The 25,964-nt window shown below is 43.8% G+C and overlaps 2 protein-coding genes across 12 annotated transcripts in view; both read right to left on the reverse strand.

Annotated features, from left to right (window-relative positions):
* Positions 1-6,229, reverse strand: part of GAD2 (glutamate decarboxylase 2) — an 88,139-nt gene extending 81,910 nt beyond the window's left edge. The window contains exons 1-4 of one of the 2 annotated variants that reach the window (XM_009214120.4): positions 5,392-6,229; positions 4,609-4,668; positions 4,277-4,426; positions 3,016-3,249 (exon numbers count right to left, since the gene is read on the reverse strand). In XM_009214120.4, the coding sequence (XP_009212384.2) occupies positions 3,016-3,249; positions 4,277-4,426; positions 4,609-4,668; positions 5,392-5,467 (520 nt within the window). In that variant the 5' untranslated portion in view covers positions 5,468-6,229. The remainder of the gene's footprint in view (positions 1-3,015; positions 3,250-4,276; positions 4,427-4,608; positions 4,669-5,391) is intronic. The other variant, XM_031652459.1, reaches the window with a different exon arrangement.
* Positions 6,230-9,714: 3,485 nt separating this feature from the next.
* The window catches only part of MYO3A (myosin IIIA), a 262,251-nt gene continuing 246,001 nt past the window's right edge, over positions 9,715-25,964 (reverse strand). For 6 of the 10 annotated variants that reach the window (XR_004177076.1, XM_031652451.1, XM_031652453.1 and 3 more), the window contains 3 exons: positions 20,532-20,572; positions 18,717-18,860; positions 9,721-10,415 (listed from right to left, as the gene is read on the reverse strand). Coding sequence is in view for 9 of the 10 variants with exons in the window: in XM_031652451.1 (XP_031508311.1) it covers positions 10,277-10,415; positions 18,717-18,860; positions 20,532-20,572 (324 nt within the window). In the remaining variant the exon portion in view is untranslated. The other 4 variants (XM_031652458.1, XM_031652457.1, XM_031652455.1 and 1 more) reach the window with 3 other exon arrangements.

Here is a 25,964-nt window from a genome sequence, read left to right on the forward strand (position 1 = left end):
GAATGAAACCTCTGCATAAGATGGAGAGAGACTGTGATGGGTGTGTTGTGCCTCTGGATATCAGAAGGCCAGTCCACCCTGATGATAACTTTCTGTAAATGGTGAAAACAAGTTTGACGCTTTCATTGCTAGGTTTCCCTTCCTCCCTCTATATTTTTTGACCTTGCTCTGCCATTTCACCTGAATCTCTCCTGCCTCAAAAATTTCATTCCCTGATCATGATGTGAAAATAGGGAGGGAGATGGTTTAACAGGTCAGATCAACAGGCCCTCTTGATGTCTAGCAGAAATATACCCCTAATGACATTTGCTCTCGTCCTGTGGCCCCTACAGGCTGCTTCCCAGGGCTGCCCAGCAAATCCAGGCAGGGCTCTCTCCAAGGAATTGTGAGACCTGCCCCCATCGGTCAGCTGTCTCTGCAGCCCTTGGCTTCCTGCTGCTGTCGCCACCCTGCCAGGCCCTGTGATGGGAGCAGAGCACACTGCGTCAGGCATCGGGTGGCCACACACAGCCTGTGCGGCCAGGAAGATGGTGAGCTTGAGATGTGAGAACGGCTGCTTAGACTCAGGGATGCTCCCTGCAGACTAGCAAATGAGCCCGGAAGGATGCGCAGACTCTGGGAACAACCAGCCTCAGGCAACTCTGACCCTGGTGCTCACGATCAGTTGGGAAGAGGCCAAAAGTCGGTCCAAACTGCTCTTTGTGTCCTGGCAACACTCACACTAGGGCAGCCTCATCTACTGTCACTTAATTCCCTTTGTCTGATGGTTTGGGAAAAGATTCAGGACCACATTTAAGTCCTACTGTTCCCCAGCCAACACCACCACCACCAGCATCAAATCTAATGATCTCTGCAAATGAAAATTATTCTGGAATTCTATCATTCTCTGCTCAGTTTTCTGTGTTCCAACATTTCTTTTTACAGAGCTAATTTTAACAATCCATAAAGACTTCATTTTCCCACTGCCCTTCACTCCTCTCTAAGCTTGGAGCCCTAGTGGAAATCAGGTTAAGGTCTCTCAGTAGAAACAAGATGATAATATGCATTTTATAAAATCATCTCTTGAGAAGCATTAAAGTGTCTGGTAGTAGCAGGGATGGCAACTAATTTGAAATATCCTAAATAGTACTAGATGACAAGTATGACAGTTATAGCACAGAGATCTATAAAGTTGCCAGCTGAATAGAGAAAATGACTACCGTTAATGTTTTGAAATGCTATTTGAAGGAAAAGGCCAGCAGACTAAATATGTTATGAAAACTACTGAGAGATTGAATTGATATGCCTTGCTTAGAAATCCAACTTAATCCATCACATTTTTATCTGAACTTTAAATAAAATGCATTACAGTGATACCTAACAGTTTCACAAGCATTATGGCAAAATCTGAGTATTGAATTAGCCCATCTTTTCCTGGCCCTAAATGCAACACTGATAGACAGAACTATTACTTTCACTGACTTGCAGCTCCCATTATCTTAACTCTTTAGACTGCATTTCAGGCACCACTAGCTTTCAAGGATGAAGACACAAAACATTCCCAAAGGTTCTTTTGGTTTGGTAGCAATACAAACAATAGGTAGCAATTTACTATTAACATATCTAAATATAAGGTATGGGGAATGGGTCAAAAAAATGAATTAAAAGCATCACTCAGGATTGCACTATGAATGCAGGAAAAGCTGAGGAGGGGTAGGAAAATTTTTAATGCCTGGTATAAACATCACGTGGGTTCCTTATGAACGCTGAGGATGATGTCTAATACACCTTCAAAACTCCTATTCCACAGCCTGACTTTGATAGAAATCTATGTCCCAAGGCTTTTTGTATGCCTACCTTTCTTCTCTGTTGGTATAAATAATGTGAACAAAAAGAAAAAAAGAACTAAACTTCTCACAGCAAACATTTTAAGAATGTTTGTTATTGATTAGCATAATACTGCTAATTCATCAGCAAAAAATTTGCAATCTAAAAAGATGACGTTTCTATGGTGATGTTCATGTCATATTTCACATTTTTTATTTGCCAGCAAATCTTTTAAAGGCTACACATCAATTTAGATCCATAAAGTTCTCCCCGCCCCTGGAAATTCATTCATACTTATTTTTATTGCCTTAATGAAATGCCATGCCATCGTGTATCAGGATGATTAGAGACACTGTAAAAAGCGAGGTTAATCAAGACCTGGGCAGATGAATAGCTGACTTTGTGTAGATAACATGAAAGCTCGGAATGCACCCAAATAAATGTTATAAACGAAGCTGTAACATGGATGGAATATAAAGAATCCTGTGAAAAGCCCAGAGACCACAAAAGCACATTTAAAAAAATTTCCCCCTAAGGATATCTGATTTGCCCCTCCCCCCTTTTTCCTTTATCTCACATACACAGTGGCTGGGAGGAACACACATCCATATATAACATGGCTGAATTGCTAAGCTAGCCTGTGTCATGTCTGCTTGTGTGTTGTGCACATCTCCTTAAAAATAAGTGAAAATCTGAATTCAAATCTGAAAGGTTGGCCTTTTAACACAATGTGAAAACATCCCTCCTGCTCAATGATTAATAGGGTGGTGAGTGCTGTTTCTGACCAGTTTTATGCCAAAGAAAATACCAGCACAGCACTGGTATTCGGGCTTTTGTTTGGATCATACATTTTTGGAGCTTTTATTTCCATATTCTCTTTCTCCATTTGAGTTCTTTCTGCTGGTTTCTGCTGATGAATGTTTGCTTCTACACCAGTGGTTAATCTCCGTGTCCAAATACATGCAACGTAAAATCTGATGATTTATACTTAAATCATGTTTCTGACATTATCAACTTCAGAAGCATGAGCAATAACAGTGGAAGGTGTTTTGGATTAGAATCATTCTAATAATGACTATTTTTTACGTGATGAAAATAACTTAATTTTGAAAATATCAGTAACTCCATCAAACAAAACATTTTATAGAAAAAAATAAAATAAAAATTGTAAAAGAAAAAAGAGCTTTATTATTTTCGATGAGACAATACCTGTTTTAATTGCATATTTTAGAGTTGTTTGGCAATGCATCAAAATTTCCTCCAAATTTTGTGGTTGGTCTGCCAATTCCCAATTATATTCTTGGAGAAGCTCATTAGGATAATGGAAATCAATCACTTTGGTTGATCTATCGAAACTTTTCACCACATACTGAAGTAGAATGTTCATAACATCTTGCAGAAACGCCAAAGTGGGCCTTTCTCCATCACACGCCGGCAGCAGGTCTAAAGAATGGAATTAAAATGCCACATTTTAATTTTACTGTGAAAATATTCAAGGCAAGATCTTGATAAAGCAATAACATTTCTTTGAATTGAGAGATTTCATGTTAAATAAAGCTTTTGGAAACGCAGAACATTTTTCTTTAAAAGGGAGACATTTTTCAAAGGTGAAGGGAATGAATGAGAGAAATTACGACTTCTCCTCTTCCCCAAATGACTGCATTTCAATTCATAACTTATATTGTTTACTTTCTTTTTTTGAAGAGCGTGTGTCTGCGTTTATCTGCGTCACAGGAGTTCGTCCTAAAGGTTGTTTCTCAGTAAGCCATCTCACGTGTTTACGGAAATATTTCACGTCAGAAGTGTTTGTCTGAATGCCTTCAGGCAAACCAAAGTGGAACAGGAGCCCTAGTATCTCTGGTCGGCTAGGAAGGCCTGCTGTTTCTAAAGTCAGTGTGTGTGTGTGTGTGTGTGTGAAAGAGAGAGCATGTGCGTGTGTGTGTCTGCATGTGTGTGCGCGGGCATACATTTGGGAGACGGTGTGTAAGCGCACGGGGGTAAAACTTGGCGCGCGGGTTTCATGTGAATGGAATCGTTCTCCTGTGCGATTGCAGCTACAAATCACTCTCGTGATCTAAAGACCTAAAAAAATTATACAATTCTGCATTCTCGGGCACATTTGGAAACCGAGTCCCACCAGAGGCCCCAGCGGCCTAGGGAAGCCAGCCGTCATCGATTCAGTGCGCGCACGAGCGCCTGGGCCATCGGCCACCCGCCAACCCAAGGGCCGCGCTGGGGGAAGAGCGCCACGGCCTCAGAGCCCTCTTGGAGCTCAGAGGCCAGGTTCGGGGGCTTGGACCCAGCGGGCAGGTCCCGCATTTCTCGCTTTCATCTAAAGATTCTGGCAGGTCCAGCCTCCGCCGCCACCTCGACGCCCCTGTCGGGTTCTCAGCGCCGGGTCCCCACCGGCCGAGGTGGGCGGGGCAGAGAGAGGGGCAGGGGCGCCCCCGGGCTCCGCGAGAGCCTTTACCTGTTGCATGGAGAAACCCGTAGTTGACATCCGCTTTGGGGCAGCTGCAGGGCTTCTGGTCGCAGGCGCAGGCGGCCTTCCGGGCGGCGACCCGCGGGGGTTGGCTCCCGCCGCTCTCCGCCGGCTTCTCGGCGTCTCCGTAGAGCAGGGCTGGGTAAGGACACCGAGCGCGGGCCTCGTCTATCCTCCGCCGGGCCCGGCTCCCTCGCTCCCGCCCACCCGCAGCCAGGAAACCCCGACTCCGCTGACCCGGATGCGGAGGTGAGAAGACGGCTTGGACCCCGCGGGCCGCCAGCGCGCGACCTTGCCCGCCCCTGTCCCTGGGCACTCACCGCACAGTTTGTTTCCGATGCCGCCCGTGAACTTCTGAGCCACTTGGCACCAGGCTCGCGCTGCAAGGAAGGACAGGCAGGCGGACAGCGAGGCGGAAAGAGAACAGCAGACGGACGTGTGAAATTTCGTTCTGTGTGAACATCAATCAGTCCCGGGTCCGGGAAGGGGCTGCATTCCTCCTGGGGGCCACTCAGGACTCGGTGAGGCCGGCAGGTGCGGGAGGCAAGCGGGAGCCTGGCAGCCCGGGCCAGCCCTCATTTACTTGATCTGTTTCCCAAGGAGAAGCCCACACCGCTGCCCTTCCAGGTGCCAGTCGGCTCAGGCAAACTCCTCTCCCTGCCAAGCTTGGAGTTTTCCTAAATACTGAAGCTATCCATTTTTTCGCAGGCTGTCTTTCTAGATCAAGAAATCTCTCACCTTTCCCATTTTTTTTTTTTCTATCTTCACGGTCACTCCGTCCCTCCCCAGGGTCCAGACACCTGGATCTTAGCAGTGCCCCAGGCCCATGGATTTCCATGTCCCCGAGACACCGCGGTCTTTGCGGGGCTCTTCGAACCTTCTGTGGAAGGGGCCCGAGACTATTTGGGCGTCTTCCCAGGGGACAAGAGGCTGTAGAGGTCTTGAGCTCTTAGGCCGTCAAGGACTTAGCCCAAAAGCAGGGAGACGCGCCCGAAGAAGTTTCCTGTTGCGGGTGGAAAAACCTCCTTCGTCTTCTCCGTAGCCCCGCAAACCCCAGACCACCGCAAAACTCTCCCGCCGCAGGTCCCGGTTCTCTTTCCTACCTGTGCCGGGATTGTCGGAATCCCCGGAGCCATTTTCCGACCCGAAGGACCAAAAGCCAGAGCCCGGAGATGCCATCGGCTTTGGAGACTGGAGCAGGTCGCCTGCGAGTGCGAGCTGCGGGCGAGCTGCCTTGGGCTTGGCCCTGTGCGCGCGTGCGTGCCCGTGTGGCGGGAGGAGGGCACAGCCCGAACACCGGCGGGGCCGAGCGGCGAGGGCGGGTGTCACGCAGGAACAGAAAACGCGCGTGTCTGAGTGTGCGTGTGTGTATGAGAGCTGGAGACAGGGTTTAGGGACGTGGCAATGCTTTGGAAGCTGGGAAGCCTTAAAAGGGACGGGTACTACCTAAGGGTCCTCGGAGCCCGGACTCGGGAAAGCGCGGAGAGCCCCAGAGCATTTGAGGGAAAGGGAGTCCAGTGGGGATGAATGAGGGGGCGGCGGAGGAAAAAAACACGGGAGAGGGAGGGAGCTGAGTCGTGAGGATGCGAGGCAGACCGTGCACGCCAGCTGGAGTCAGAGTGAGGGGGTGGGAGGTGTGCCAGCGCGTCCTCTGGCGAGCCAGAGGCGGGAAGTGCGGGCGGCCGCTGTCCCGGGTGCTGCCACGGCCGCTGCGCGCCAGCGTCAGCGAGGGGCAGACTGGGGAGACCTCGGCGAGGCGGGGAAGCGTGGCCCAGAGGGGTTTTCTGTGTGCATCGATTGGGGTGTTGTTTGAGGTCTAGCTCCTGCTGAGGGGAAGGAAGCGGGGTTCCCGCGCCGCCCTCCTCCAAGCGGGTGCTGAGGTCGCTGCGACCTCGGGAGCTTGCGCCCCGGGCCGCCATCAGGCGCCGTTCACGAGCCTGGGGAGGGGACGGCGGGGGAAGGGCTCCTACCCGCTGATGGGCTCATTTCAGCGCCTTAGTAGAGCCTGACGCCTGCCTGCTGAAGCGCGCCGTCCCGGGGGCGCACTGTTCCTGCGCAGCCAAGGGCTAGATCGCGGGACCCACCGTCAAGCCTCTGAGTGACGGCTGGGAAGAATGACTGCTGATTGAGGCAATTAAAATCCACGCTGGAGTCTAGAAGACCTCGGGCTGGGGGAAAAAATAAAACGAATGGAAACTTCTTGAAAGGGAACGAGACAGAGTGGCCAGAGTGGGCAGGATTGATGGCGGGTGGGGGATGGAATCAGGGTATTTGGTGACCTTGGCCCGCGGAGGCGTGGAAGGGCCCGCGGCTGGCGTGGAAGGGGAATCTGTGTGTGCCTGGGAGGAGAGAACAGGGTTTCCAACTAAGCAATCTCGGCTTTCCAAATCTGAGTAGGAAAGAAGGCATCGCCTGAAGGGCCCTCATTTCAAGGGACTTCAAACCATTGTCCCCACTCGCCCCGAGAGAATCTTCACGGCAGCGCCCGGGAGCGCGAGATTGGCTCTCTCTGAGGCGTATTAGTAAGGGTTTTCTCTTTTTCTAATAAGAAAGGACGAGAAAGTCAGAATCTTTTTCGATGATTTCCTTTCTACAAAAAGCTGTTACAGACAGGGAGGACGCCCTGAGGATTGGGAGCCCTTTGACGGTTTACGCTGCATTCTCCTGGCAGTGGAGATGAACTTCAAGTGCACCTCGCATCTCCGGGGCTCTGGGGGAGAGGGAGGGAGTGAGAGAAGGGAAAGGGCTGACTGAGGTCGGCTTCCCGAGGCGGCTGCCTTCCCCGCGCCTGGCCAGAGCGCCTGTCATTTCCATTGTGTTCACAAGCCGTTTTCTTTCTCTGACCTCCTGAACCAGCTACCAAAGCTGCTACCAAAACAGAGACCGGGGGATCCCGTCTGGGCGAGCACCTCTCGACCCTCGCTTAGAAGGGACATCCTGGGGCACATGTTGGACGCATACAGGCCCAAGTCCTCTATCCTGGAGCACAACTGTCCCTGGTCAATTCTCTCCACAAAGCGCTGTCTTCTGGCGCGCCTGAGTCCAGGGGTTCTCTGAGGAGTCATGGGATCCACACTATGGCAGCTGGGTCTAGTCACCAGGATGAGAGCAGGGAACCAGTGGGGCCTTGATAGGGTCCTGCCGAAGGCTGGCGCTGAGCGCGCTAGGTGGAGAAGTCCGGACCAGGCTGTGGGAACCTGGGTGGTCGAAAACTCAGGGCTCAATTTGGCTCCTCCTTTTCGCTCTCTTGGCTCTGACACTCCAGGTCACCACGATAACAACTCCGGAAACCTAAAGACTTGCGGTTCAGCCATCTGCACTTCAGGCATGGCAGCTCTGCAGCTCTCTCCAGCCTCGCAGAGGCTGGTTCTTTGTTGAAATCCATATCAAGTCCTGCAAAGGTTTTGCTTCAAGCCAGCAGTCTAGGGTTGCAGAACTTTCTACTATGGATGAGTGATTGAAAACATAAAGGTTCTTAAAAATAAGCGTTTAAAACACACAAAACCCCCAAAGAAGAAACAGATGAAAACAACCGAATTTAACTGATTTTTTTTTCTTTTTGGTAAAGCAATGGCTTCAAGTGCTACCGTTTAAACTCCATTAAATCTCACAGCTCTGGAGTACTTTCGATCTAATGGTGGTATTTACATTTTTTATTTAAACGCACCCTACTTCAGATGCAGACGGGGATCTGATTTGTCTTTGCTGAAGGCTGTCCCTCCCTAGACGGTAATTTGCTTTGTAATGACTTTCATTTCACTAAAGAGCCCATTCCCCCTCTCCGGGACTTGGGGTTGGAGATAACAAAAGAGCTCTGGGAGGTAATAATTACAGTCATTAGTTCACAAAGGAGGCAGCCAGTGAACGGGAAGGGAAGGCGGCCAGTGCTGGGGGAAAGATTTGGAAAGCCCTTCCTCAGATGAGGGAGACAGACCCAATCCTCCGGCTTGTAGGGACAGTTTCCTTAGGTGTCTGTGGTTACTAAGATGCATCTCAGGCTCACCCAAAGAAGAGTGTCTGGCACACATTTTCCTCTGTCCTTCCCATGCTTAAGTGTCAAAGGACAGAGAAAGAAGGGAAGATGGAAAGAAAAGGAGAGGAAACAAAGAACCACGGAAGAACACAAAAACACTGCAACCAAGCATTCACCAAGCCTTTGCCATTCTCTTCTCTATTCTCACTTAAAACATTGGTGCAGGGAAAATTTAGGGAGGGAGTCTGTTGCCTCCCTCCCTAAATTCTCCCTACACCAATAGAAGTAATAGAAGGGGCTGAGTGCCAGGGCTCTTGTCTGCAGGGGCCACCCCAGAAGGAAGCCTAGAAGGAAGCCAGACAGAAAAGCTGAGCTCAGCTTACTGCTCCTTACCCCTGGCCCCTGCTCCGCCCTCACCACAAACCCAGGCCTTCTGGAGGCAAGTGGACAGGTGGCTAGAGGTGGAAGGGGGCTAGGCCACTTTGGGTTTTAGACACCCCTGCCCCTCCCAGCCCTTCTCTGGTGACCTGCTGTGCTGGTTTCCTGGGTACTGGCCATAAGGCTGCTCAGTGCATTCACACAGCTGAGGGTCACTCCTTACTTTTCAGTCGCAAACCCAGTGAGGCTGTGCTGCTAATCCAGGGAACAAGAAGGCCTGGAGTGCACTTGGACTCTGCCTTGCCATAGCTGCAGGTTTCCCCTTGGCCACATTGCAACTATAAAATGAAGAGTTGTCTCTGGGGACCTTTTGGTGCCAACTTTTTGAGTTGGAGAGATGCCCTGTGGACCAGCCGTACAACAAACCTTCTGAGCCCCCTGCACGTGCCCTCACTCACTCCTTGAATATTTCCCCAGAGTCTTGACTCCGGCCTGTGGGTGCAGGAGCCAAGGGCACCTACACACAAAAGCCCCATCCTGGTCAGAACCCTTCTTCTGATTCCATGCAACAACCTCATCACCTGTCCTCACCCTCTCCAGGTTGCTTAGATGGGAATGTCAGTTTCATAAAACAGCTTAAACCAGGTTTTAGAATAAGGTGCAGTCAACCCAGTAATGCAAACTTCTGTCCACCCACTAGCCTCCCCCATTTTAAATACACACAGAGTGGGAGTAGCAAAGATGGCCCCAAATCTGCAGACTGGGAGAACCTGAAATCTGACAGTTCCACCCAGTGGCGGCACCAGCATCTTTATAGATGGGGCCAAAGACAGCCACACAGATTGAGAAGGCATCGTGCAGGCAAGCACGTGTGGTGTGTTGGGGATTTAGAGATTGGAGGCCTCTGTGTTTGTGTGGCAAGGGGTTTAGCTTAGATTGTGTTTGTCTGAAGTGGCTGGGTGGTGCTGGGAGTTCGCTGATGAAGGCACCTCAACTCCCCTCCTTGGGCACCGTCACCAGCACAGCCTTATAGCAGAAGCCCCAGAGGGGAAAATGAGGGATCAGTCACGCAAACCACGGGTTTTCCAAGGCACTTCTTTTATTTAGCAACCTTAGTAACCAAAGGAAGAGAAAGAGCAAGTTTGAGATGAAGTACATCTTCGAAATTCTCCCCACCCCTCCCGGGCTTTTTTCTCTTAAGATTCAACCGCTAGCATGTGTTCTGTTGGCTAAGAAAAGCCGTTTCCAAGAAAAACATCTGTGAAGTCACCCCAAATGAGAGAGAGGTTGGCGAGATCCCAGACGCAGTGGAGGCCACAGGAGTTAAAAAAAAAAAAAAAAAAAAAGAACAAAGAGATCGATTCAGGGATGCCGCAACTGGCGGGCTGGTGAGAAAGGAGGGTGCGGGAGTTCGGACAGAAGGCGTCGGGGGAGGTTTTCCGAGGGCTCCCAGGTCTCTTCTTTCGGGGCACAGAAGGCCAGCCCGGGCACTTGAGGGCCGAGCGCAGCAGGCAGCCTCTGCGGAGATCAGGGCCGCAGCTTCAGTGCCTGCTGGTGCCAGCCCGAGTGCCTGCTCGGCCTCTGCTGCCCTGCAGGCTCAAGCGCCTTCCGACGGCGGTGTCTGCCTCGTTGCGCGGCTAGGACTGCTGGACTAGGCGCCGGCGCTGGGAGGTTTTGCGCAGGAGCCTCCTGAAGTCGTAGGGGTTGGCTGCTGCCCCTCTCTCCTCTTCCTTCTTCTTCTCCTCCTCCTCCTCGGGGCTCTCCGCCGCCCAGCACCTGCAAGCGAAACCCAGGGCCCGAGTGTCAACCGCACCACATTGAGCAGCGCGTCCCCACCTACCCCGAGTTAGGCGGGTCCCCTTCCTCTCACGTTCCGCTAACCGCGGACGTTTAGGGAAGGCACAATTGAAATGACTGGATAATGGCCAAACGTATCTGCGATAATTCTCAGCAAGTTTTCAAAACTCCTCTAAGCTGAGGAGCAGAGGGGCTGGTGGAGCCTGGTGATGGTGTTTAGATACATGCTAAGTAAAGCTTCAGAAGGTGCAGTTTGGAAAGGTGAGTTTGGATTGCAATAATTCACAACCAAAAAACAAATATTTATTTTAATACCTTAATTTTAACACACTTTGGTCAAACAGAAAAACTCAAATTGCCTAAATAGACACTCAATATTTTCCATTTTAAAACTGCTCAGATGTTTCTTTAAAAAATGCTCGCTCAAAATCTGACCAACTGCTCTGGTAGTGGCACCAAGAGCTACGGACCCTGTCGGCTTTTTCAGTGTTTCAGTGTTTTGAATGAGGTTGCTGGGCTAAGTTTCTGAACCAGCAAGCAACCCCTGCCAGTGTTTACCTTTACATTCTGCAGCTTGTCTGGGAAGTGGGGTATTCCCTAAAAATGCAACTACATAGATTCATTCACTCCTCACTCATTCATTCATTCACTGAGCACCTGCTAAGCACCAGCCACCAGTGTAAGTGACGGGTGAGCAGGAGTCCTTGCTGTCATGGAGTTTATAGTCTAGTGCAGGAGAGACCCACGGACAACTTGAAAACACCAGGTGGTGAGAGGTGCTGCACAGAAAAGTAAAGCTGGGTAATGGGGAAAAAGTGGTGTGTGTGTGTGCATGTGTATGTATACAGGCAATTTCATACAGGGTGGTTGGAAAGGCCTCTCTGATAAGGTGATATATGAAGAGAGACCTGAAGGAAGAGAGTGAGTAAGCCATGCAGATCTCGTGGGGAAGGGCAGTACTTCCAGGAGGATAGATCAAGCAACGTAAAGGCTGCAAGACTAGGGTATACACATTGTGTTCAAGGAACAGCAAGGAGACCACTGTGGCTTGAAAAGAGTAAGCAAGAGGGGGAAATACCAAGAGATGGGAGAAGGAGGAATGAGGATAGAGTGTTCAGATAATTTAGTGTTCAGATAATTTGGGACCACCTCAAGGACTTGACTTCTACTTACAGTGAGATAAACACTGAAGGGTTCTGTGCAGAGGAATCACACATAACAGGATCTGTCTGCCAGGATGAAAGCAGGAAGGCCTGTTAAGAGATTCTGTAGTAATCCAAGCAAGACTGATAGTGGCTTACACTAGGCTTGTGGAGGAGGAGGTGAGAACTGGCCAGATTCTGGTCATACTTGGAAGTAGAACTGAAAGGGTTGGCTCACTGATGGATTAAATTGGGGTGTGAAAGAGAAGAACCAAGAATGTCCTCAAGGTTTTTGGCTTAAACAACTGGAAGGATACTGTCATTTAATAAGATGGCGAATACTGCAGAGAAGCATAATTTTTGCAGTGGGATAAAGATTTTAGTTTTGGTTATGCTAAGTTAGAGATATTTATTAGATATTCAAGAGGATATCAAATATATGAGTCATGGCAAGGCTAGATATTTCAGTTCACAAATTTTAAGTACAAAGACAATTTCCTTCCTTCCTTCCTTCCTTCCTTCCTTCCTTCCTTCCTTCCTTCCTTCCTTCCTTCCTTCCTTCCTTCCTTCCCTTCCTCCCTTTTCTCTCTCTCTCTCACTCTGTCACCCAGGCTAAAGTGAAGTGGTACAATAACAGCCTCACTGCAGTCTCAACCTCCAAAGCTCAACTGATCCTCCAGCCTCAGCTTCCTGAGTAGCTGGGACTACAGGCGTGAGCCACTACGCCTGGATACTTTTTTTTGTTTTTATGTTTTTGTAGAGACAGGATCCCACTAATGCTACCCAGGCTGGTCTTGAACTTCTGGGCTCAAGTGATCCTCCTGTCTTAGCCTTCCAAAGTGCTGGGATGACAAACATGACCCACAGTGCCAGGCCAGGAATTTTAAGTACACAGACAATATTTAAGGTCATGAGAGTGCATGTTGATAAAGCAAAGGACTGGGACACTCCATTATTGAGAGATCAGTGAAATGAGAAAAGTCAGCAGGGAGAATGAGAAATAGCAGCCAGTAAGGCAAGAGGCAAACCAAGAGAAGTGCTGTCCTGAAGGCCAATGAATGAAGTACTTAAAGAAAAAATGAGTAACATAGGTGTAAAATCACCGAGCATGGCAAAACGGAGGTCACTGTTGACCTTGGCAGAGGCAATTTCAGTGTCGTGCTGGGAGAGGAAACCTGAGTGAAGCGGCTCAAAAGAATAGGAAGAAAGAATGTGCAGGAGGTAGTATCATTACTCTTTCATGTTTTATTTATTTACTATTCTGAAGAGCAGAAAAAGTGGGTGGTTGTAAAGGGGGGATTGGGTCAAGGGTGTATTTTATGATGGATCTGAATGCATCATGTTCACTAATTGCCAGAAATGATTTGGTAAAGAGAACAAACATTCAAGGTGCAGAAGACAGAGGGGACAATTGCAGGACAATGCCCTTGAGTCAGTGATAGGACTTGAATTTAGTGCACAAAGGGAAGGTTTCACTTTAGCTAGGAGGGTGGAAAGGTCATCCATAATATCCTGAGGGAAGTAGATGGGTAAGTGGTAGGATAGATTCAGCATGTGTCTGTTATCTGCTACTGTTATAAAAGAAGGTTGTCAGCTGAGAGCCAGGAAGTTTGGAGGGTCTGAGGAGAGAGGAGGAAGTTTGAAACAATGGACCGGGAAAGTGGCATAAACGATTCTTAGGGAAATGTAATATTGCAAAGTAACTAAGGGCCTGCCTAAGATGTGGTCATAATTTTAAGTGGGATTAAATTGTTCTGATTTTACTCAGCATTGGAGTTTACCAGTTGAATATAATTGAAGGAGAGAGGGCAAGGCCATTGGAAATATATGCAAATGAATGAAAATAATGATGAAAGGAGAGGTCTAGAACGTGGCCTGCAGATGGAATATGCTTTTATTCTGGTCCATTCTGAATACAGAATTAAAAGGCAAAGAAAAAGAAAAAGACCTTTGGCAAGGTCTTTCAGGACACCCTGAGCCCAGTGGATACTTGACAGGGAAGGTCAAGTAGCATCATGATGGGTACTGAAGGAGCAGATCATCCTCTTTTGAGTTACTGACTTGAATTTTCATACCTATTCAGCTTATTTCTGTTGTAAGAATATTAAATGTCAACTATCTGCCAGGTATATCACACACATTATTTCTAATTCTAAGGAAAACTCTGCAAGGCCTTAGATTCTTGTTATTCTCAATTTGCAGATGAGAAAACAGACTGATCCTAGTTGCTATGGCTAGTAAGAAATGGAGTGCAGATTCAAACCCAGGTCTATAGGTCTCAAATCTTATGCTTTCCTCCTTGTATCCTTTTGCCTCTTTTTTTGTTCATGCTTCTTTCACAATTCTCCTGTCTCTTAAATGAGGCACTTGTGTTCCATCTTATTTTCCCCTTTTCATCCTCCATTGATCTTTTTGCCATAATTAAAACCTGCTTATGCCCTAAACACCCCACATCTCTCACCACTGCCCAACAGAGACCCCACTAGGTCCCATCTTCAGAGGAGACAAGCAGATGTCAGCCTCTTGTTGTCCTCTTTTTCTTTAGTGCCATTCTCTAATCACCAATTGCCTGCCATCAGCTTTCATTCATTTAGTCCATGAGAATAATGAACTATCAACAACAACAACAACAAAAAAAAAATCAAGAAAACAATCTCACAGTAGCTACAAAAAATACTTAGGAATAAATTTAACCAAGGAGGTAAAATACCTATACACTGAAAAGTATAAAACACTGATGAATGAAACTGCAGATGACACAAATAAGTGGAAAGATATTCCCTGTTCATAGATCAGAATAATTAATATTGGTAAAATGCTCATACTACCCAAAGCAATCTACAGATTCAATGGAATCTCTATTAAAATTCCAATGACAGTCTTCACAAATATAGGAAAATCAATCCTAAAATTTATATAGAACCACAGAAGACCCCAAATAGTCAAAGCTATCTTGAGCAAAAATAAGAAATCTGGGAGACATCACACTACCTGATTTCAAACTGTATGAAAAAGCTATAGTAAGTAAAACAGCATGGTACTGGCATAAGAACAGATGCATAGACCAATGGAACAGAATAGAGAGCCCAGAAATAAATCCAACATTTACAGTCATTTGATTTTCAACAAAGATGCCAGAAACACACAATGGGGAAAGGACAGTCTCTTCAATAAATGGTGTTGGAGAAACTGCCTGTCCACATGCAGATGAATGAAATTAGATTGTTATCTCACTTACAAAAACAATCTCACACACAAAAATCAATCCCAAATGGATTAAAGACTTAAGACATGAAACTGCAAAACTACTAGAAGAAAATATAGGGGCTAGCTCATGTTATGCTGCCTAAAAAGAGAAAAGAAAAGAAACAAATTATAAGGGAAAAGCTCCATGACATTCGTCTGGGCAATGACTGTGATCTCAAAAGCACTAGCAACAAAAGCAAAAAATAGACAAATGGGATTATATCAAACTAAAAAGCTTCTCCACAGCAGAGGAAACATTCAACAGAATGAAGAAACAATCATTTAAATGTGAGAAAATATTTGCAAACTATATATCTAAAAAGTGGTTAATATCCAAAATATAGAAGCAACTGATACAACTTAGAAAAAAAAACCCAAACAGAAAACAACCCTCAAATAACCCAATTAAATAATGGGCAAAAGACCCAAATAAACATTTCTGAAAAGAAGACTGAGAAATGGTCAACACGTATACGAAAAAATGCTCAATATCACTAATCATAGGGGAAATGCAAATTACAAACACAATGAGATATCATCTCACACCTGTTAGGATGGTTACTATAAAAAAGATGAAAGGTTACAAATGTCGGCAAAGGTGGGGAGAAAAGGCAAACTCTTGCACATCATTGGTGGGAATGTCAATTAGTACAGCCACTATGGAAAAGAGTATGGCAGTTCCTCAAAAAATTAAAAACAGGCTGGGCGCGGTGGCTCACACCTGTAATCTCAGCACTTTGGGAGGCCAAGGTGGGCAGATCACCCGAGGTCAGGAGTTTGAGACCAGCCTGGCCAACATGGCGAAACCCCATCTCTACTAAAAATACAAAAATTAGATGGCTGTGGTGGCAGGCACCTGTAATCCCAGGTACTTGGGAGGCTGAGGCAGGAGAATCACTTGAACCTGGGAGGTGGAGGTTGCAGTGAGCTGAGATCATGCCACTGAACTTCAGCCTGGGTGACAGAGCAAGACTGTGTCTCAAAATAAATAAATAAATAAATAAGAAAATAAAAAAAAATATGATCCTACTTCTGGGCATATATCCAAAGGAAATGAAATCAGTATGTTAAAAAGAGATCTGGGCTGGGTGCTGTGGCTCACGCCTGTAATCCTAGCACTGTGGGAGGCCGAGGCGGGTGGATCAGTTGAGGTCAGGAGTTCGAGACCAGCCTGGCCAACATGGTGAAACCGTGTCTCTACCAAAAATATAAAAATTAGCCGGGCATGGTGGCACGTGCCTGTAATCCCAGCTACTCAGGAGGCTGAGGCAGAAGAATTGCTTGAACCTGGGAGGCAGAGGTTGCAGTGAACCGAGATTACACCACTGTACTCCAGCCTGGATGACAGAGCGAGACTCACTCAAAAAAAAAAAAAAAAAAAAAAAGATCTGCACTCAGCTGTTCATTGCAACATTATTCACAAGAGTCAAGATATGGAATCAACTTAAGAGTCCATCAATGGATGAATGGATAATGAACATGTGGTATATGTACACAATGGAACACCCTTCCACCTTAGAAAAGAAGGAAATCCTGCCATTTGTAACAACACGAATGAACCTGGAGGACAGAGTGCTAGGTGAAAGAAGTCAGGTGCAGAAAGACAAATATAGCGTGATCTCACTTATATGTGGAAACCAAGAAAAAAAGACAAGCACACAGATCAGTGAGTAGAATAGTGTTTACCAGAGGACTGGTCGGGTGACTGGGGATAGATCAGTCAAAGGATACAAAATGTCAGTTAGACAGGAGGAATGAATTCAAGGGATCTATTGTACAACATGGTGACTATAGTTAATAATGTATTGTGTACTTGAAAACTGCTGAGGGTAGATTTTAAGTGTTTTCACCATAAAAAAGATAGCTAAGTGAGGTAATTCATATGTTAATTAGCATGATCAAGCCATTCCACAATGTACATATATCTTAAAACGTGTTCTATACCATAAGTTTATACACGTTTTATTTATCAATTAAAAAAATCACAAGGCACTCAATTCACCATTGCTGCTGTCTCTTACTCCCAGACTTACACCTTCTTTCTTGGGCAATGCCAATACTTGGTGCGTGTATATACACAAAACAATATTCTTTGTGCTCTGACATCTTCTGACATGTAGTTTAGTCTCAAATTTCTCCAGTTGTTTCAATAGCAGTATTCTGCTGTTTGGATTTTGTTTTCTATTTTAAATTCAGAATACTGTCAAGGCTGTTTTGTCTCTGTAATCTTCCTTAGTTTAGAAAAAAAACCTTATCTGAGTTACCTTGTTCAGTTTTGTTATATCAGTATACTTTTCCTCTAGCATCAAGCTCTTGGATGTAAGGATCACATCTTATGCACTATTCTATCCACCCCTTCTTCAAATGCCCAGCATGATCTTTTGCATAGGATGGAAATACTGAGTAATGGTTAAGGCCGTCAACTCTAAACTTAGAAAGCCCCGTGTTCAAATTCTGGCTCCATGAACTTATCATCTAGGTGACTCTTTGCAGTCACTGAACTTTGTAGACTTAGCCTCCTCATCTATAAAATGGGGCAGTAATAGTAACTGCCTTATGTGGTTGCTGTGAGGATTAAATGAGACAATAGCATAGTGCCTAGCACAAAGAGGCAGTCAACAATGCTAGCTGCTAGCATTTATTCCAGTGGATACTAAACACACAGCCATAGACACCACTTAGTCTACATCAGGAGTATTGCAGGGATAGAATGCTTTCATAGCAGACGTGTGTCTGCCGGTGCGGGGAAGGGGAAGGATACATTGGAGAAGGGGCAGAGTGAGCTTTTAAAATGGGAAGCAGGTAAGTCAGTGAAAAGCAAATGGGCATGGAGTGAACATCTGGGATTTTAGTTCACTAACTCAATGTGTGACCTTGGGCAAATCACTTAATCTTTCTGGCATTTGGTGTTCTTCTGTACAGAGCTCTGCGGTTAAACTAGAACATCTCTAAGCTCCGACATGTTACAGTTCTGGATCCCAAGATGGAAGAGCGCGTCTTTTGGAGGCAAAGGGCAAATATCATAGTTCAGGTGGAAATTCTTTTGCAGATATGGAAATGAAGCTTAAAGAGGTCAGCCAACATGAGCAAGGTCATTCAACAACTAAGCAGCAGGATCAGAAACCAAACCTAAGACCATGTGACTCTAAAACTTCTTTTCTTAACCACCATGTCACGCTGTAAAATGGGTGAGGGTTCTGAGGACCCTAGGCTCACAGGATATTCATTTAGAATTCTGGATGAGCAGCTTTTTGTTTTCCGTCATTACTCCCATTTTTCATATGCCATGTTTGTTTTATTATGTACCCTGATCTCAAAACTCCACACATATTTTGGGAGGAAGGAGAAAAAAATTCCCAAAGTATGAAATAAGCTACAAAATAATTTACTTAATGTCAGAAAGTTGGTGGCAAGGTGAGAATTCAAGCCAAAATATGCATTTTTCTATGAATCTTTCTCTCAAATGTTTTTGGGTCTGACATCATTGATTCTGAGAAATTAACAAGCATAATTAAGAAACCAATGAGTAATTAAAATTACATTGGTTGAGCTTGAATATAGATTTTGGATATGATATATTACTTACAATTAGATGACCATATAATAATTTATCATCCAAACTGAAGTACTTTTATTAAATAACAGGAGTTTTTGTTAATAATTACATCAAGAAAACAGGTATAAACTCAGTTTTTGCTAGGAAAATGGAGGTGTCTGATTACCCTACCATAACACTGTACATGATGTTACTTTTAAACACCATATCACTCGAAAGATGCAATATTCAGTAAGAGTGCTTTGTCATTCATCTATATATAAAGTGAAATATCTTAAGAAATGAAATTGTAAGTATAAAACTGTAAATGCTGTACTTTAAAGTTTAGCTGTTTACCTTTCATTAGCCTTAATACATTGATTCTGGAGTTCTTGCTGTGGTCTTCGTTCTCTTAAACTAGGGCTATGTTCCTTTGGTCCAGAACGACTGGGCAAAAATTCCTTATAATAGAAATCTTCCAAATCTAATAATTTTCCCTGACTGTAAATGAACACATAAACACACCATTGCATCAATCTAATTTTCTACTCACTTAAACTTATAGGATACTTGTTTTTTCTTTTATTTACTATAATTTAGGAGTAACATACACATGTCAGTAGAAATGGAAGGTCTTGAAATGTGGGAAAAACAGTATATCCCATAAGTAAAAAGAAAAACCTTCATATCTTACCTTGAATAGAACATTAGCTGTGGGAGCACATTTTCCTGGTTCTATTGCACTGAACTTGGCACCAAACTAGTGGTTACTACAACAGCCAGTAATTGCAGTGTTTCGGTTTGGCCAGTCTAGATCAGCGGTCACTACTGTCCTTTAGGCCATTATCAGAAAAGCTCACCTTTGTGTACTAACACTCAGCATTTTCAAATTTTATCAGCCCTCAGTACATTGATACACATATGATCTTAATTTACCTCCTTCATGAGTAACATTCTGTCCTCTCTCTATTCTTTGTTCTTTAGTGGATTAATTTCTGTGCCAGATTTTAACACCCACACGTGACATACACATAAGGGTGCATCCTTGCTCATGTTAATTCTTGGTTCTACTCAGGGCACGGTCTGGTTCCTATGGTGCTCAGTATCTGTAGTCTGACAGGACTTCCTAAGAGGTAAACAAGTAGAACTGGAAAACCTCCAGGTGCTACAGTGTTTCCAGGAAAACACACTTTTCAAATTACAGATACTAATTTAAAAAGGACTTTCAGGATGTCACTGATTCAGAAATGAAGAACTGTGTTCACTCACGCTGAATAGAAACGCTCTTGTTTGTTCCTGGCACTCACTGTCTGGAAATTGGTTGACGTGAACATTGATTAAAACAGTGATATAGTATTAAAAGAGTAAAATATCAGTGGGAAATATAAGAAAAGGAGAATAATGTGAATTTAAGTGTGCTATACTTGCAGGTAACATGAACCTTATCTTCTTAACAAATCCATAAAAATTACAAGCAGCAAGATTTAGCATGTGTAGAAGGAGAAAAAGCAAAAAGGAGTTTGGGGAAAGAAAATTCATGAATACAGGCATGTTCAAATTGCCCGAGCAAAACCATTCCATGGAGCAAGAAAAGCAAATTATTGGGAGGGTACAATTCATTTAAAACATATTTAAGTTCTTAGTGCTATGCTGGCTCAACAGATTTCCAATAGTCAGGATCTTATAAATTATATATAAATCACATATTTGTAACGTAAATGTATTGAGTGCACATTACTTTCCAAATTTATCCATATAAAATAGGTGATTTTTTTTTTAATTTTTATTTTTTTTAAGACAGAGTCTCCCTCAGTCTCCCCGGCTGGAGTGCAGTGGCGCGATCTCGGCTCACTGCAAGCTCCACCTCCCGGGTTCACGCCATTCTCCTGCCTCAGCCTCTGGAGTAGCTGGGACTAGGGGTGCCCGCCACTATGCCTGGCAATTTTTTTTTTTTTTTTTTGTATTTTTAGTAGAGACGGGTTTCACTGTGTTGGCCAGGATGGTCTCGATCTCCTGACCTCGTGATCCACCCGTCTCCACCTCCCAAAGTGCTGGAATTACAGGCGTGAGCCACCTCACCCGGCCTAAAATAGGTGACTTTAAATTATAATTTGGACACATGGATTTTTGTTTGAATAAGATGACTGATTGAAATTGAGAAGTAATAATTACCTGTCTTTCCTTGGTCTTCGTTTGTCTTCTTGGATTGACTTCTAAAGGAAAGAAGAATTCAAAAGACCTATATACTATTATGATCTTAATATAATTGATATATTACTATAATCTTAATATGTAAATACATTTACTTTTAAAAGATTAAGTTAGAAATAAGCAAGTAGATACAATATTTTAAAAATTTAAAGAAATATAATTACTCAAGTTTTATTAATTATAAATTTCTGGTTATTTTTTACTACACCTAAACTGAAATGAATCCTTGCATTCCATATGAAAAATGTATTTCCCACACAGTGATCAATATAGACAAGGTTACATAAGATCTATTTACTACAAACGGGAGCAACTGTAAAATTTCTGGGAAGCCCATTTCTCTACTACAAATGCAGTTGCGATGGAAGCAGGTTAATTAAGCTGCTTTGAATGTCTTGCTTCTTTGTCTGCAGGTAAAACAGATGGGTGAATATGGAGGGCAGGTGCAACAATCCGCAAAAAGAATGGAATTGTGACTTCATAAACCTATAGGAGCCCATTTATGACATAAACGTAGCAGCACAGATGATAGACGTTTTCATTTGTACAATGTTTTCATAGTTGAGAACTTTATGTATCAAGGTCAGAACAAATTAAGATATGCAAGTATGGAAATAATTAGATATATTTTAACTGATACTTCAATTTGAACATTAACAAAATGGTCCTTTGTATATAAGTTTCACGTTATATACAAACTAGTACTATCTTTTGCACTGTAGCATTAGTAATGCATTTTTATGTGTGTGCTACTTCAATATATTTGAGCTCATATATTTACATGTTGCCACAGCATATTTGTCTTTTAGGCTGAGAAAGCAGACACCATACTCACCTTGAACAAACTGAAGATATTATAATTGTGGAAACCCTATAGCAGGTATCAAGTTGGCTGGTACCACAAAAGTGTTGTATAACAAAAATGGCAATTAATAATGATTTATAAATACTGAGGGTTTCCCCCAGTATTTTTAGAGACATAGTAAGTCATTTTTTTTTTTTCAGGATTTATCATTTGTTGTACTCTAAAATAGTAGATGCGTGGAACCGTTCATGGTTTCTTCTATTCTTATTGGTTGGCATTTTAACAGGTGGATGAGGTAGAAGTGAGTGCTTCCTTGCATCAAGTCTGGGAGGAGACCATTCAGGAAATAATGTAAGGGCAGGATATCAATTACATTCCTGTTCTCCCGTTTCCTATCACTTCACATTCTTGATCCAATGCCCTAGGCTAAAAGGTGCTTACAAATAAATTACATTGCCCGCGTAGGAACAGAGGCCACCAGCAGTTCAGTTAATGATCTCTGGGATTCGGGTGGTGTTTGTTGTGGTGGTTGTTGCTGTTTTAACATCACTTCGGTAGTAATTTCCTACAGAGGTCCTGCCTCCTTCATCCATTCCCTGAAAAAAAGCCCCTTTGTTCTAATTAACAATTGTCTATAGTTCATAGTTATGTTTAAGTGATGGCAGTACGTTGAATGACAGGGATGCCCCTTTATACAACCAAGAATCAAATAATATTCTGCTCTTGAATTCTCAGGCTGGTGAGGATCCTATTTATACTAGATCATCACTTCCCTCTGAGATATCGTGTATATAAGTTGGTTTTCAGTTACAGGAATTCCTAGAAGAGGACATATTGTCCAGACTTCTTTCACTCTTGCCTGTGTTAGAATATTCTTTTTTTTTTTTTTTTTTTTTTTTTGAGACAGGATCTCGCTCTGTGACCCAGGCTGGAGTGCAGCAGTGCAATCTCGGCTCACTGCAACTTCTGCCTCCTGGGCTTAAGTGATCCTCCCACCTTAGCCATCCTTGTAGCTGGGACTATAGTCATGACCCATCACGCCCGGGTAATTTTTGTATTTTTTGTGGTGACAAGGTTTCGCTATGTTCCCCAGGCTGGTCTCAAACTCCTAAGCTCAAGTGATCCACCCACCTCGGCCTCTGCAAGTGCTGGGATTACAGGTGTGAGCCACTACATGTGGCCTTGTGTTAGAATACTCTCATGAAATGTGAGTCAATAATATATTTTTCCAAAAATTATTTAAGATGGCTCATAATAGAATCGTTATACAATCAAAGTAATAAAGTAGAAATTGTAAATGAGAAACAAAGGAGGCAAAGGAAGTAGGTGCATTAAGATGGAGGCTTACATTTGTCTCTTGGTTTCCTAACAGCTGGGGCTAAAAGGGGAGCATGATGCCATAACCCCTACCCTTTGTCATGAAAAGGGAAGCATACCACTCCTCAAAGGTGAGGACTTTATAAGAAATTTATTACACGGACTTTATAGCGGGGACGTTTTTTACTAAGATGTACAATGTTTTCAATTATAGTTTTGAAATTACAAATTAAAAACTTGAAATTTGAAATAAAAATAAAGAAGCAAATGTCCCATGGCAGTTTCTTATAGAACCAGTGTAGAGAAAAGAAAGAAAGAGGAGACAAACATGACTCACGTAGATTTTCTGGCTTGGGTGTTTCTTGAGGAGGCCTTTAAAAGAGTAGTGTCTGAGCTCTGAAGACTTTGAAGAACCCGTTCCTTAATCAGGCACATTGCACTCCCCCTCCAGCCCCACCCATCATAAAGAAATATGTTTTATGACAAAAACGTTAAAATTCATATCCATTACATCATAGTGAGCACAATCTTACTTTCCTTTTGGTAATACACTACCAATTTCTTTATTAAGATGGATGAAGAAGGAGCTAAAACGTTGAAGTCAGGAAGAAAAAGACTTTGGAGTGGCCAAACTAGCTACTGCTGTAGTTCAGGGAAAGTACTGGAAAGAATAATAAAATTGGAAGGGATCTCTGATAAGATTGTGTTTGATTACTCATTTTTTTGAGGAACCTTGGCCGTGAGTCATTTTTGCTGATGCTGCACAGCTTTGAGTGTTAGCCCAGGCAGTACAACAGCCCATGCGCACTCCACTAATGCTCTCCACCACAGGCACGCTTCTGCGGCTTGGCTCACTCTTATTTTGGACACAGCAGCAGCATTTCCTGGACGTAAGAGATAAAGAGCATCAAGTCATAGGAAAGAGGCAATACTGATGTTAAGGCCGCCAGAATCATCATTGTAAGAAGTGACAACCAAGGAGAAAAAAAAACCCCAAAAAACTATAAAAAGAGCCAAACAACTGAAAGCAGAGATGTTTGTGTTGGGCAAATGTAAAGGAAATAATTTTCTACAACTCAACAGCCCCTGAGAGTACTGTACTACAGGGGTCTATTATTTAACAGTCTTCTAGTTATGATGTTAGCTGCACAGTGTTCTTAGGACAATGGCTGTAACAGTGAGCAAAGGCCTCCATAGAGCTTCTAGTTTAGAGGGGGAAGTTACACAGGAGATAAGTAGATAAATAAATATTTATAAATGCAATTAAGAGGCCTGGGTGTGGTGGCTCACGCCTGTAATTCCAGCACTTTGGGAGGCCGAGGCAGGCAGATCACCTGAGGTCAGGAGGTCGAGACCAGCCTGGCCAACATGGTGAAATCCCGGCTTTACTAAAAATACAAAAAATTTAGGGGGGCAAGACAGTGGGTGCCTGTAATCCCAGCTACTTGGGAGGCTAAGGCAGGAGAATCGCTTGAACCCGGGAGGCGGAGGTTGCAGTGAGCTGAGATCAGGCCACTGCATTCCAGCCTGGGCAACAAAGTGAGACAACAACAACCAAAAAATGCAAAATTCACTGGAGAAAAATGAAGCAGGCCAGTGATAGACAGAGAGATTGTGTGCTGCCTTAGCCACGGCAGTCAGGGATCCTCTCTGGGAAGTATAGATCCAAATGAAACCAAACCAATAGCCCCATAGACTGTTCTTTTTGATAAACATAGAAACTAACCCTTCTGGTCTTAAAGCTTGAAACTTTTATTTGTTTTATCTGAGTTCCTTCCTTAGGAAATAACCTTTAGGCTCCTCAAAAAAAGAACTGAAACTCACCACAACACTGCACTCATTCACCATGATTGCTTCCTTGCCCCTCCCCAGTTCTTGTTTTCTTAAAGGTTGTTACATTTCCTCTCTGCTATATAAATCCCTGGCCTTAGTCAGTAAGGGAGATGGATTTGAGACTGAGCTTGCAGCTCTTGGGCTGCAGCACCTGATTAAGGCCTTCTTCTTTGGCAATATTCCGTTCAGTGATTGGCTTTCTGTGCGGCGTGCAGCCGGACCTCAGCCAAACCCCTGGTGTTTCAGTAACATGAATCAAGTACAAACATTTTGAATAGTGCTACAATAAAAGTTCACAATAATGTATATTTCAAAATAACTAAAACGGTGGAATTGGGATGTCCCTAACACGAAGAAATAAATGCTTGAGATGATGGATACTCCAGTTACCCTGATTTGATCATTACACATTGTATGCTTGTATTGAAATACCACATGTATTCCATAAATATGTACAACTAGTATGTATCCATAAAAATGAAAAATAAAACATTAAAAAAGTAAAAAAACATTTTCATTCACTGAAGTGACCCTGGGTTATCAAGAAAGGGTTTAAAATAGACAGTATATTTTAGAAAGACTTTCATGAAAACCATTTAAAGTTACAGAAAGTGTTTGGTGGTTAAAGGGAGTGGGACCTCATTACAGCCACACTTTTCACTATGTGTAATGCCACAAATCCTGGGAAGGGCCAGATAAATAGGAACACATGGTATCTTTTCACTTATAATAACATACTCCTTTTCTGTTTTATTTTTCATTGAAGCCATAGATTTCAAAGTCAGAGTTATAAAAAAGGATCCTATTCCCTAATAACTTAGGATGTATGGAAATATAGTCACTTAAAAATAACAGTGTGATGACAAAGTAAGCTTCTTGGGGATGGAACTCATTTATGAGGCTCAGAATTTGCTCCACAGTTCTCACTGGTTGTTAGTAATACATCTTTCACTTCTGTTAAGGTCTTTTACAATTTCTCATACTGGGAACAGTATCTGCTGTTGAAGCCATCACAATCACTTGTCATTTCAGTTGCACTTAATAAAGACCATTGAGTATCATTTACTACATAAACTCAGGGTTAATAGGGAATGTTTGGTAATTTCTAATCTTGTTTCTGCTGTTCTATTTAACTGCATAAACAAATGTCAGAGTATTTGCTGCTTTTTAAATTATTTGAGCAGCACAGAAAAAAATCAATTTCATTTCTTAATCGGCTTCCTATAAAGTGACTGTCAAAGGCAGGTATCTGGAATTTTAGATTTTTCTCAATTTACTCCTATTTGCCTTTTCATTCTTTTATTTCATTGCTCTTATTTGTACAACACATGTTTATTGCATGCCTGCTATGTGTCAGGTTGAATGCAATAGGCAAAATCCTTGACCTCGTGGAAGCCACACCAATCCCTCTTTAGCATGATAAAGTGTCATAAAAGGGA

This window comes from Papio anubis, chromosome 11 (genome assembly GCF_008728515.1).
Source record: "Papio anubis isolate 15944 chromosome 11, Panubis1.0, whole genome shotgun sequence".
Classification (NCBI taxonomy): Eukaryota; Metazoa; Chordata; class Mammalia; order Primates; family Cercopithecidae; genus Papio; species Papio anubis.